The 12,389-nt window shown below is 43.4% G+C and overlaps 1 protein-coding gene across 1 annotated transcript in view; it reads left to right on the plus strand.

Moving 5' to 3' along the window:
* stk25b (serine/threonine kinase 25b) overlaps positions 1-12,389 on the plus strand; it is an 88,419-nt gene that overhangs the window by 57,214 nt on the left and 18,816 nt on the right. The window contains exons 4-5 of the mRNA XM_072573081.1: positions 733-841; positions 2,255-2,412. Of these exons, the coding sequence (XP_072429182.1) occupies positions 733-841; positions 2,255-2,412 (267 nt within the window). The remainder of the gene's footprint in view (positions 1-732; positions 842-2,254; positions 2,413-12,389) is intronic.

Here is a 12,389-nt window from a genome sequence, read left to right on the forward strand (position 1 = left end):
TCAACGTCTCGGTTGTGGGGTCTACCTGTATAATCCTAACAGGCATCTTATTTTGGAGCTCTACCCATATTGCCTCAGTGGATGAGCCAGGCGAAAGTGAGTAACTGCAGATGCTGGAGATCAGAGTCGAGAGTGTGGTGCTGGAAAAGCGCAGCAGGTCAGGCAGCATCCAAGGAGCAGGCGAATTGAAGTTTCGGGCAAAAGCCCTTCATCAGGATTAAAGGGCTTTTGCCCAAAATGTCAATTTTGTTTCCTGCTTTTCGGATGCTGCCTGACCCTCAGTGGATGAGCCCTCCAGTATGTCCTCAGTGCAGATGTGACATTCGCCCTTATTAGTAATGCAACTCCTCCACCTCTCTTACCTTTCTCTCTATCTCGTCTGAAGCAAAGAAACCCTGGAACACTGAGCAGCCAGTGCTGTCCACCACGCAACCAAGTCTCCGTAATGGCCACAACATCATCAACAGCAGCAGTGTGTACCGTCTATCAGAAGTACCACAGTAACTCACCAAAGCTGCCACGGCATTTGTGTTTAGGTTATTGGTCAGTAAGTATGAATGACCAAGCTATCCTGGTGACAATTGCTCTATGTAATGGAAGACCAGTTCAGACCAGCTGACTGAATGCAATTGAGCTAAAACCCCTTTGGGTTACCCTAGCTGTGAGTAACTTGTGTTACCTCATCTATCAGAGAGTCCTTCTTTTGTTAATGAATGGTTGTGGTCTTTGCAGCTGAAACCAGGGCCCCTGGAGGAGACTTACATTGCAACGATCCTACGGGAAATACTTAAAGGTTTAGACTATCTGCACTCAGAACGAAAAATTCATCGAGACATTAAAGGTAAAAACACGACAAGAAATAGGATTGCTGACATGTTACTGAGAGTTAAGCAGAGCAGCAGCTTTTTTTTTGGATAATTATAACTTCTGTAAATTGATTTTCAAATTACTGCTTAAAAGAGGGAGTGGAAGGCAGACTTCATCAGAATACTCCCGAAAGCAAGGAATTTGCACTGTCAGGAGTTATTTTCTGATGTAGGGATTGGGAAGGGAAGATGTGTTTTTATCATATCTGAATGCCTCTAAAATATGGCATGTTCTTGATTTTAGTATTACATCCTTGGGACTGTAGCACTCACTCAGTACTCCAGAGGCATGTGAGCTTAAATTGTAATTCTGCTCCTGTATCTTATGACCAATTGAGCAAAAGGAAGCGATGGACCCTATTGCAGAAGGTAGTTGGAAGAGATGATAGGACATTAAAGACACGATCCTATTGTTAGGGGAAAGGAGGAGGCACCTTGCAGTTTTCCAGGCCCTCTTATATCCTCATCCTCCTGGGCATTACACCCAACACTGATCTGGCACATTGGCTGCTGTTTACCCTGACATTTGCTTAAAACAAAAGATACGAATGGACAAGGTCAATGAGGAAAGTGTTCTGGGTGGCTGGGGTGGCAGGCACAACAAGCTGAGCTGAAGTGCTTGACCAAGCAAAATAGAGGAAGGCCATACAAACCTAAGCTGTGCTAAACCTGACCCCAGAGCACTTGACGATGAAGCGGAAAGTGAAAAAACCCTGTTCCTTATTCAAGCATTCCTTGCACATGGTTGGAACTTGACCACACTTCATTAATTTTCTCATTAAGGTAGGCGTTGTGACACCATGCTGAGCAAAGAATCATGACCTCCTGCCCCTTGATTTGTTTAAGCCCCTGCTCCAGCTCCAGTTTATTTTTAATCTCTGAAGGATACGTATTATTTGAAATATAATATAAATTACCACCTTGTCAGGTTTTTCTTTCCCCATGACTGAGATTCTTCAACTCAATAAGCACAGAAATAATCACTTCTTATCAGGTTTCTTTTAGGAAGGATGGGTGAATGTATTTCACACATGTATGCTTATTTGCTCAAATTTTAACAGGGACAGGAATGGAAAAAGAAATGACTACTGAACAATCTTGAGTATTTATTTTCCCTTTGTGGTTTGAGTTTTTTTGACTGACCTCCTGGCTACTGTTGTGGATTTATATACTCATAGAATTCACCAGCTTGAAATTTTTAATTCCTTACATTTTCCACTCATATTTCAGCCTCTTAAGACCTCTTTAACATCCTTTCCTTGAATCCTGCTTCATACCCATCCAGTCTCCTAGAATGTGCTCTCATTTTCACAGTGTCTGAAGCAGCAGTACAGTAGCTGCCTGAGAGAACAATTGATTTTAATGTTCTGTTTGTCCTATCTCCACAGCTGCTAACGTATTACTGTCAGAGCAAGGCGACGTGAAGCTTGCAGACTTCGGGGTAGCCGGGCAATTAACAGACACACAGATAAAGAGAAACACATTTGTAGGAACACCCTTCTGGATGGCACCAGAAGTCATCAAGCAGTCTGCGTACGACTTCAAGGTGAGTGACCAAACGCACACACGTCAGTCTCTACAGATTTGTGTGTCACGTCTTGATCCATTGCCGTTCACATTCAGCCAAGCACTCACCTGCAACATACTTAGACTTTAAACTATAGAATGGACCTGAAGCAAAATTTAACGTCTGCCATTCTGAACCGAGGTATGGTTAGGGTCCCTCTAATATCACGGTGGAAATGTCCCTACTCCAGGACCTGTCGGCCTGGGTTCAAGTCCCACCTGCTCCAGAGGTGTGTAATATCACCTCCGAACACATTGTTTAGAAAAATAGTTTAAAAATAGGTGAAAGGGTATACCATTCCAATAAACGTTTTGAAAGTATCAATTCCAATTCCTCATCTCCTTAAACCCGCTTGGTGGATAACCTGGGAATAAGCTGGGACTACAACTGTTTACAGTGACTTAGAGAAAAGAGGCAAATGTACTGTCGCCAAATTTGCAGGTGACACAAAATTTGGTGGAAGGGCAAGTTGCAAGAGGGATGCAGGCAGTTTACAGATAGATACTGATGGGTTAGTAAGTGGGCAAAATGTTGGTACATGGAGTATAATGTGGAAAAATGTAAAGTTGTTTGTTTTGGAAGAGAACAAAAGATTAGCATATTAATTAAACAGGGAAAAACTGCAGAAAGCAGCAATGCAATGAGTACCTGAGGGACTCGTGCACGAAACACAAAGGTAGCAAACAGGTGCAGCTGATAATCAGGAAGGCTAATGGATTGTTAGCCTTTATTTCAAGGGGGGGATGGTGTATTAGATTAGGAAAGTCTTACTGTAACTGTACAAGTTGCTGATGAGACCACATCTGAAGTACTGTGACCACTTTTGGGTCCCCTTGATTAAGGAAAGATATTTCATTGGACACAGTTCAGAGCAGGTTCAGTAGGATCATCCTGGCCTGAAGAGATTGCCTTATGGACAAAGATTAAACAGATTGGGATTGTACTGACTGGAGCTTCAAGTGAAAGGTGATCTCATTGAAACATATAGGATTCTAAAGGGTATACCCTCATGGAAGAGTCTAGGACCAGAGGCTATAGTCACAGAATTAAGGGGTTCCAAGGTAAGATTGAGATTATAGTTAGTTCGGCTATAACATGGTAGTTCTGTTCTCGTGTGATCCAATGTTATAAGAAAATAATGTAATAGTAGCACCATTTAAACTAATGGGACTGGAATCACATTATAACGAATACATGCTTTAAAAGTTCACCTTTCAAAACAGTGTCTGCAAGTCATCAATCACGTTATAGTGAATTTGCATTAATGAAACGCGCGTTGTAGCAGAATGACCTGTATTTGGAGCTCCCAGCCACAGACAATATATGGGGGAAGAGTCTTTGACAGGTTCCTGATCAGCAGGGAATCAAAGGTTTTGAGGAAATGCAGGAAAATAGACATGAGTTTCGGTCAGATCAGCCACAATCCTATTGAATGGTGGAGCAAACTCAATGGGCTGAATGGCATATTCCTATTTCTTCTAGTATTTTCTCATTTTCATTCACTCATGGCATGCAGGTATCACTGTGGCTGGGCTAGCATGTATTGTCCACCCCTAATTGCCCTTGAGAAGTGGTCGTGAGCTGCTTTCTTGAGCCACTGCAGTTCACCTGCTGTAGGATGACCCACAATGCAGTTAGGGAGGGAGATCAAGCAGTCCAACTGTGAAAAGTGAGGGAATGGTGATATATTACCAAGTCAGAATGGTGAGTGGCTTAAAGGGAACTTGCAGGTGGTCGTCTTCCCATGTATTTGCTGCCCTTGTCCTTCCAGATGGAAGTAGTTGTGGATTTGGAAGGTGCTACCTCATGATCTTTGGTGAATTTCTGCAGTGCACCTTGTACACACTGTTACTGAGCATCAGTGCTGAAGTGAGTGGATGCATGTTAATGTGGTGCCAATCAAGCAGGTTGCTGTGTCCTGGATGGTGTCAAGCTTAAATGTAATTGGAGCTGCGCCCATCCAGGCAAGTGGGGGCGTACTCCATCACACTGACTTACATCTTGTAGATGGTGGACTGGCTTTGGGGAGTCAAGAACTGAGTTACTCACTGCAATATTCCTAGCCTCTGATCTGCTTTTGTAGCCACTGTGCTTATGTGGCAAATCCAGTTAAGTTTCTGGTCAATGATACCCCCCAGGACGTTGACAATGATGGTAACACCATTGAATGTCAAGGAGAGATGGTTAGATTGTTATTGGACATGGTCATTGCCTGGCATTTGTGTTGTGAATGTCACTTGCCACTTACCAGTCTAAGCCTGGATACTTTCCGAATCTTTTTGCCTTTAAACATGGACTGCTTCACAATCTGAGGTTATCAGAAAGATGTTGTGAAACTTGAAAGGATCCAGAAAAGATTTACAAGGATGTTGCTAGGGTTGGAGGATTTGAGCTATAGAGAGAGGTTGAATAGGCTAGGGCTGTTTTCCCTGGAGCATCAAAGGCTGAGGGGTGACCTCATAGAGCTTTATGAAATCGTGAGGGGCATGGATAGAATAAATAGACAGTCTTTTCTCTGGGGAGGGGGGAGTCCAGAACTAGAGGGCATAGGTTTTGAGTGAGAGGGGAAAGATATAAAAGGGACTTAAGGGGCAACTTTTTCATGCAGTGGGTGGTGCATGTATGGAATGATTGCCAGAGGAAGTGGTGGAGGCTGGTACATTTACAATATTTAAAAGGCAAGCTGGCAAATGGGACTAGATTAGGTTAGGATATCTGGTTGGCATGGATGAGTTGGACCGAAGGGTCTGTTTCCATGCTGTACATCTCCATGACTGAGTGACGAATGGTGCTGAATATTGTGCAATCATTGGCAAACATCCCCACTTCTGACCTTATGATGGAGGGAAGATCATTGATGAAGCAGCTAAAGGAGGTTGGGCCTAAGATACTACAGTGAGGATCTCCTGCGGAGATGTCTTTGGGCTGAGATGAGTGACATCCAACTACCACAACCATCTTCCAATGTGCCAGGTACGACTCCAACCAGCAGGCATTTTGCCCCTGATAACTATTGATTTTGCTCGGGCTCCTTGATGCCACTCTTGATTGAATGTGGCCTTGATGTCAAGGACTGTCACGCTGTCCTCACCCCTGGAATTCGGACCTTATGTTCATATCTGAATCAAGGATGTAATGAGGTCAGGAGCTGAGTGGTCCTGGCAGAACCCAAACTGAGTGTCAGTGAGCAGGCTGTCAGTGAGCGGTGTGATGACATATTCTGTCACTTTACTAATGATGAAGAGTAGACTAATGGGATGGTATTTTGCCAGTTTGGATTTGTTCTGCTTTTTGTGGACAGGCGAATTTCCATATTGTCAGGGAGATGCCAGTGATGTAACTGTACTGGAAGAGCTTGGTCAGGGGAACAGCAAGTTCTGGAGTGCAAGTCTTCAGTACTGTTTTCAATGCCCAAAGCCTTTGCAATTTCCAATGCCTCCAGTTATTTCTTGGTATCACATGGAGTGAATCAAACTGGCTGAAGATTTGGTTTCTGTGATGCTGAGGCCTATTGGAGGAGGCTGAGATGGATCATCCACTCAGCACTACTTGTTGAAGATTACTATGAATGCTTAAGCCTTAACCTTTGCACTGATGTGTTGTGCTCTTTCATCATTGATATTTGTGGAGTCTTCTTCTCCAATGACTTCACAATTCCCAACTGGTGTGGCAGGACTGTAGAGCTTAGATCTGATCTGTTGGTTTTAGGATCACTTAGCACTGTCTATTACTTGCTGCTTGTGCTGTTTGGCATGCAAGTAGTCCTATTTGGTAGCTTCACCAGGTTGGCATCTCATTTTTAGGTATGCCTGGTGCTGCTCATGGCATGTCCTCTTGCAATTTCCATTAAACCAGGATTGATGATATTGGCTGAGTGGGAATATGCCAGGCCTTGAGGTTGCAGATTGTGCTGGATTACCTTTCTACCACCATTGATGCCTCTTAGCACCTTTATGGGTGCCCAGTCTTGAGTTGCTAGATCTGTTTGAAGTCTGAACCATTTAGCACGGTGACCGTGCCACACAACACCATGGGAGGTGTTCTCAGTGGGAAGGTGAGACTTCATTTTGGCAGGGACTGTACCATGGTGTCTCTTACTGGCACTGTCATGGGCAGGTGCGTCTGCAGCCAGCAGATAGGAGAGGATGAGATCAAGTATGTTTTTCTCTCTCGTTCCTTTACCATCTATCTGGCAGCTATTTTCCAGCTCGATCAGTGGTGCAGCTACCAAACCTCTCTCGATGGTGGACATTGAAATCCCCCCACCCACCCAGAAAACATTTTGCACCTTTGCCACCCTCCATGCTTTCTTCGTGATATTCAACATGGAGTTCTGGTTCATCAGCTGAGGGAAGATGCTGCATGGTAATTAGCAGGAATTTTCCTTGCCCGTGTGTAACCTGATGTCATGAGACTTTGAGGTCCAGAGTCAAGTGGGGCAGGACATATCCAGGGATGGTGTTGGTGGTGTCTAGGACATTGTCTGTAAGGAATGATTCTGTGAGTATAACTATATAAGGCTGTTGCTTGATCACTCTGAGACACAGCCTAATTTTGGCACCAGCCCTTATGGTCTTAACTTGGTCTGTTAAAATTGTACTGATTAAGGGCAGAAAGGGACTGATGTCAGATACATTCATTCTATGTCTTGAACCTGCGTTTGAAGGGAAGTTATGCCTGACATCCAGGATTTGTTTTACTTGGATTAGTGTTGGCGTGTAGATATCCAGAAAGAGAGAAAACTGCAAACATTTGCTTATTGAAGGAAGTTCAGGGCCTTCAGAAAGGCCCTTGTAGTCTGTCAGGTCAGTTCCAAAGTGCAAAAAAAAATGCTCATTTTGTACTTCAGCATTCCTCAGCCAATGTCCACTCGTTGATGTTTACACTTAGCAATGCTATCAGCCTATGCTTCCTCTTACATAAGTCGCAGTCCACTTGCCATGTTCACGACCTTTTTATGTGGCATGCTTAGATCCAAATTATTCCATTTTCCCATTAAATTTGCTCTTGTTGGCATCCTGCACACTTCAGTTCCCAGTTCCAAATAGTGTTTCCTCTTAGCCCAGAAGTCAGATAATAAATATCAAATTAGTCACTCTTCAGTAGACTATCTGTCTGTAGTTCACTGACTAAAATTGTATGGTTCCACACTAATAATTTTTCTAAACTGAGGATCACTCCCTGAGTAATACTGTTCCTTACCACGACCAGACTTTATATGGTCCTACTAATTGAAGAAAAAGTGCCAAGACATTCCACGGAAGTATTTGTCTTATCCTGCCTATTCATTCTAAGATTGTCTTTAGTTTTTTCAGTGTTCATCCATGCTGTACATAAGCTCAGAAGTCTGTAGCCCCAGACCTATTTCTTGTCTACAACCAGCACAATGTATTTTTCAGTTTAAATCCCTTGCCCAGTTTCATCATTAAATTGGTCAATACTAAATGATAATTGACCTTACAGGTTGTACAAGGTCACCTTCTCTACTTTGTCCCCCTTTTGCCAGTTTGGTATCCATAAGTAAATCCCCACGCCTTGGAATAAAAACCAACCAGTTATTTAAAACAGATTCTTTAAGCAGAACTGAGTCAGCCCAGCATAATAAGCTGTGTGCAGTCTTCTGATCTCTTGAATAATGGGAACCACCCAGTAGAACTCTGACCCTTCACCCATGGGTCATGGATTTTAATGTAACTCAATTGAGCTAAAATCCTAATGCTGTGTAGCCACTTTATTAACTTCTGTGTTCTGTAACCCTTATTTGCGAACAGCCAGCTTGCATGTCCTATCTATCAATGACCCAAAATGCAATTTCTGTTCTTGCGCGTCTGTTTCTTTCATCCCACCACTCCTCTCCTTGTTTATGCGTTTATTTTTCTCTCTGCTTTTGACTATCTGTGGTCTCACTTCCACAGATGCTTTTTCTGTATTCTGTTTTTCACATTTTTGTTCCTCTGCGATGTTTCTCACTTTCTCAATTCCCTGTAACTGTGTTAATCTATTGAGCTTGTAATGTCATATTTTAACTAGGTCAGAATGAAAGTTCCTTCCTGTACTTCTGGAGTTGATTGAAACGAGCAGGAGTTTCAAAACGGCTTATCTCTAAATAAATGTGGGAGCGTGAAACTGAACAAAGCCTTCCTCACAATTAAAGAGTTTTTTATTTGTAAGTCAAGAGAAAGGAACAATAATAATTCAGGAGAGCTAAAGGAGCTCACATCCTGTGGGCTTAGTCACACAATCATTAGTGCATCTGGCCAGAGCTTAGATTCATCTGATAGCAACAAGTAGAAAGGAATAGGAGTAGTGACCAAAGCACGCTCGTCACAATCAGCAGTGACTATGTCTGAAAGTAGGAGCGTGTACTGAGAATTAGTGTGTGGCATTGAGCTTGGCACTTGACAAATCTGCACCTAATGTGGAAATGTAATGGCTGCTAGATATTGTTGCAGCAGCAAGCCAGAAAGACAGTGTTGAAAAATGTGTTGCTGGAAAAGCGCAGCAGGTCAGGCAGCATCAAATAAGCCCTTCTTCAGGAAGGCTTATGCCCGAAATGTCAATTCTCCTGCTCCTTTGAGGCTGCCTGACCTGCACTTTTCCAGCAACACATTTTTCAGCTCTGATCTCCAGCATCTGCAGTCCTCACTTTCTCCTTCCAGAATGACCGTGTGCAGATTTGAAATCCTGCACTGCCGTGAGGCCTCCCTCACAAATGAGGATAATTGTCAACTTTTATAGATGCGTTACAGAAAGCATACTATCTGGCCTGCATCACTGCACGGTTTAGCAACTGCTGTTCCCAGGACTGCAAGAAAATACAGAGTGTCGTGAACATAGCCCACCCATCATGCAAAACAAACCTTCATCCATTGACTCCATCTATACTTTCCATGCCTCCGGAAAGCAACCAACATAATCAAAACCCCTCCCATCCCGATTATACACTCTGTGTCTCTCCCTCGTGTGTGTGTGTGTGTGTGTGTCTCTCTCTCTCTCTCTCTCTCTCTCTCTCTCTCTCTCTCTCTGCGTGACTCCCTCCTTCAGATTCGCATTGTAGAAGACTAAGATGTAGTAGCAAAAGAAAACCATACAACCGATTTTGAGTCTGCTCCGGTAATCAGAGAGAGAATAGCTGATCTGATGATCCTTGACTCCACTTTCCTGCCTTCCCCTATAACCCTTGATTCCATTATTGATTAAAACTGTGTCTATCTCAGCCTTAAATATTAGAATGATCTAACCTCCATTGCCCTCTAAGTGAAAGAATTCCAAAGATTCGCACTCCTCTCAAAAGAAATTCCTCCTCCCCTCTTGTCTTAATTAGTTCCTGATTCTGAGATTATATGCAATAGTGCTAGACTCTCCCACAAGAGAAACAGCTTCTCCAAATTTAACTGTAAAGGTTTCTAAGGACTTTGCTTGTTTCAAGAATGTCACCTTTCATTCTTCTATTCTGTGTATACAGGGTCAATCTCCTCTACCTCTCCTCCTAAGAAGTCCCTCCATATCCCTATCAACCTCTCTGGACTGCCTCTAATGCAGGTTTGCTTTTCCTTAGATAAGGGAACCAAATATCTTCCCAATATTCAAGGTGTGATCTAACAAATACCTTGTACAGTTTTCACTATATTTTCCTATTTTTATACTCCATTCCCTTTGAAGTAAAGGCCAACATTATATTTGCCTTCTCCATTACCTGCTGAACCTCTGATTTAAGAACAAGTTGGGGGTTGGGGGGGTGTTAGTGTTACTGAACAAAGACTTTCAGTGCAGGTTCATAGTTGCTTGAAAGTGGAGTCTCGGGTAGCTAGGATACTGAAGAAGGCTTTTAGTATGTTTTCTTTTATTGGTCAGAGCATTGAGTGCAGGAGTTAGAAGGTCTTGTTGTGGCTGTACAGGACATTGGTTAGGCTACGTTTGGTTTATTGTATTCAATTCTGGTCTCCTTGCTATCAGAAGGATGTTGTGAAACTTGAATGAGCTCAGAAGAGATTTACAATGATGTTGCCAGGATTGGCGGGTTTGAGCTATTGGAACAGGCTGAGTAGGCTGGGACTGCTTTCCCTGGAGCATTGGAGGCTGATAAGAGGTTAATAAAATCATAAGGGGCATGAAGAGGATAAATAGACAAGCTCGTTTCCCTGGTTTGGGGGAGTCCAGAACTAGAGGGCAAAGGTTTAAGGTGAGAGGGGAAAAGTTTAAAAAAGGTCCTAAGGGACAAATTGTTCACGTAAAGTGTAGTGTATCTATGGAATGAGCTGCCAGAAGAAGTGGTGGAGGCTGGTACAGTTACAACATTTAAAAGGTATCTGGGTGGGTATATGAATAGAGCGATATGGGCCAAGTGCTAGCAAATGGGACTAGATTGGGTTGGGATATCTGGTTGGCATGGACAAGTTAGACTGAAGGGTGTATTTCCATGCTGTACATCTCTATGACTACCAAATCCCTCTATTTTATCTTTCAGCAGTTCTTTCCCATTTTAAGTGATATTCAGCTCCTCTCAGTTACCCCTTGCTGTCCACTACACCTCCAATCTGCAAACTTACTAATTGTACCTCTTATGCTTGCATCCAAATCATTTATGTAAATAACAAAAAGTAGAGGGTCCAGCACCGATCCTTGTGGCACTCCACTGGTCACAGGCCTCCAGTCTGAAAATCAACCCTCCACCACCACCCTCTGCCTTCTACCTTTGAGCCAGTTCTGTATCCAAATGGCTAGTTCTCCCTGTATTCCGTGAAATCTAACCTTGCTAATCAGTCTCCCATGGGGAACCTTGTTGAATGCCTTACTGAAGTCCATATGGATCACATCTACCACTCTGCCTTCTTCAATCTTCTTTGTTACTTCTTCAAAACACTCAATCAAGTTAGGCCACTGTTGAAATACTGCGTGCAGTTCTGGTCTCCTTCCTATCAGAAAGATGTGAAACTTGAAAGGGTTCAGAAAAGATTTACAAGGATGTTGCCAGGTTTGGAGGATTTAAGCTATAAGGAGCGGCTGAACAGGCTAGGGCTGTTTTCCCTGGAGCATCAGAGGGGTGACCTTACAGAGGTTTACAAAATTATGAGGGGCGTGGATAGGATAAATAGACAAGGTCTTTTCCCTAGGGTCAGGGAGTCCAGAACTAGAGGGCATAGGTTTAGGGTGAGGGGGGAAAGATATAAAAGAGACCTAAGGGGCAACTTTTTCACGCAGAGAGTGGTACGTGTATGGATTGAGCTGTAAGAGGAAGTGGTGGAGGCTGGTACAGTTGCAACATTTTAAGAGGCACCAAGCTGGTGGGTTTGGAGGGATATGGGCCGGGTGCTGGCAGGTGGGACTAGATTGGGTTGGGATATCTGGTCGGCATGGACGGGTTGGACCAAAGGGTCTGTTTCCATGCTGTACATCTCTATGACTCTATGATAATGAAGACGGATACAGAGTATTTATTCAAATCCCCTGATATTTCCTGATTCCTCCATTGTTATTTATGGGCGGCACGGTGGCACAGTGGCTAGCACTGCTGCCTCACAGCGCCAGAGACCCGGGTTCAATTCCCGCCTCAGGCAACTGTCTGTGTGGGTTTCCTCCGGGTGCTCCGGTTTCTTCCCACAGTCCAAAAATGTGCAGGGTAGGTGAATTGGCCATACTAAATTGCCCATAGTGTTAGGTGAAGGGGTAAATGTAAGGGAATGGGTTTGGGTGGGTTGCTCTTCGGCGGGTCGGTGTGGACTTGTTGGGCCGAAGGGCCTGTTTCCACACTGTAAGTAATCTAATGTAATCAATATTTCTTCAGCCTCATTCTGTAAAGGGCCTGTGTTCACTTTCACCTAAATTTTTATATACTTACAGAAGCTCTTGTTGTCTGTCTTATTGTCTGCAAATTTACCCTCAAATTTTATTTTCTTTCATTATGGAGCTCTTTTGTTGGTTTTTAAAACTTTCCCAATCATCTGCCTGACCACTAA

Source organism: Chiloscyllium punctatum, chromosome 6 (assembly GCF_047496795.1).
Source record: "Chiloscyllium punctatum isolate Juve2018m chromosome 6, sChiPun1.3, whole genome shotgun sequence".
In the NCBI taxonomy this organism is placed as follows: Eukaryota; Metazoa; Chordata; class Chondrichthyes; order Orectolobiformes; family Hemiscylliidae; genus Chiloscyllium; species Chiloscyllium punctatum.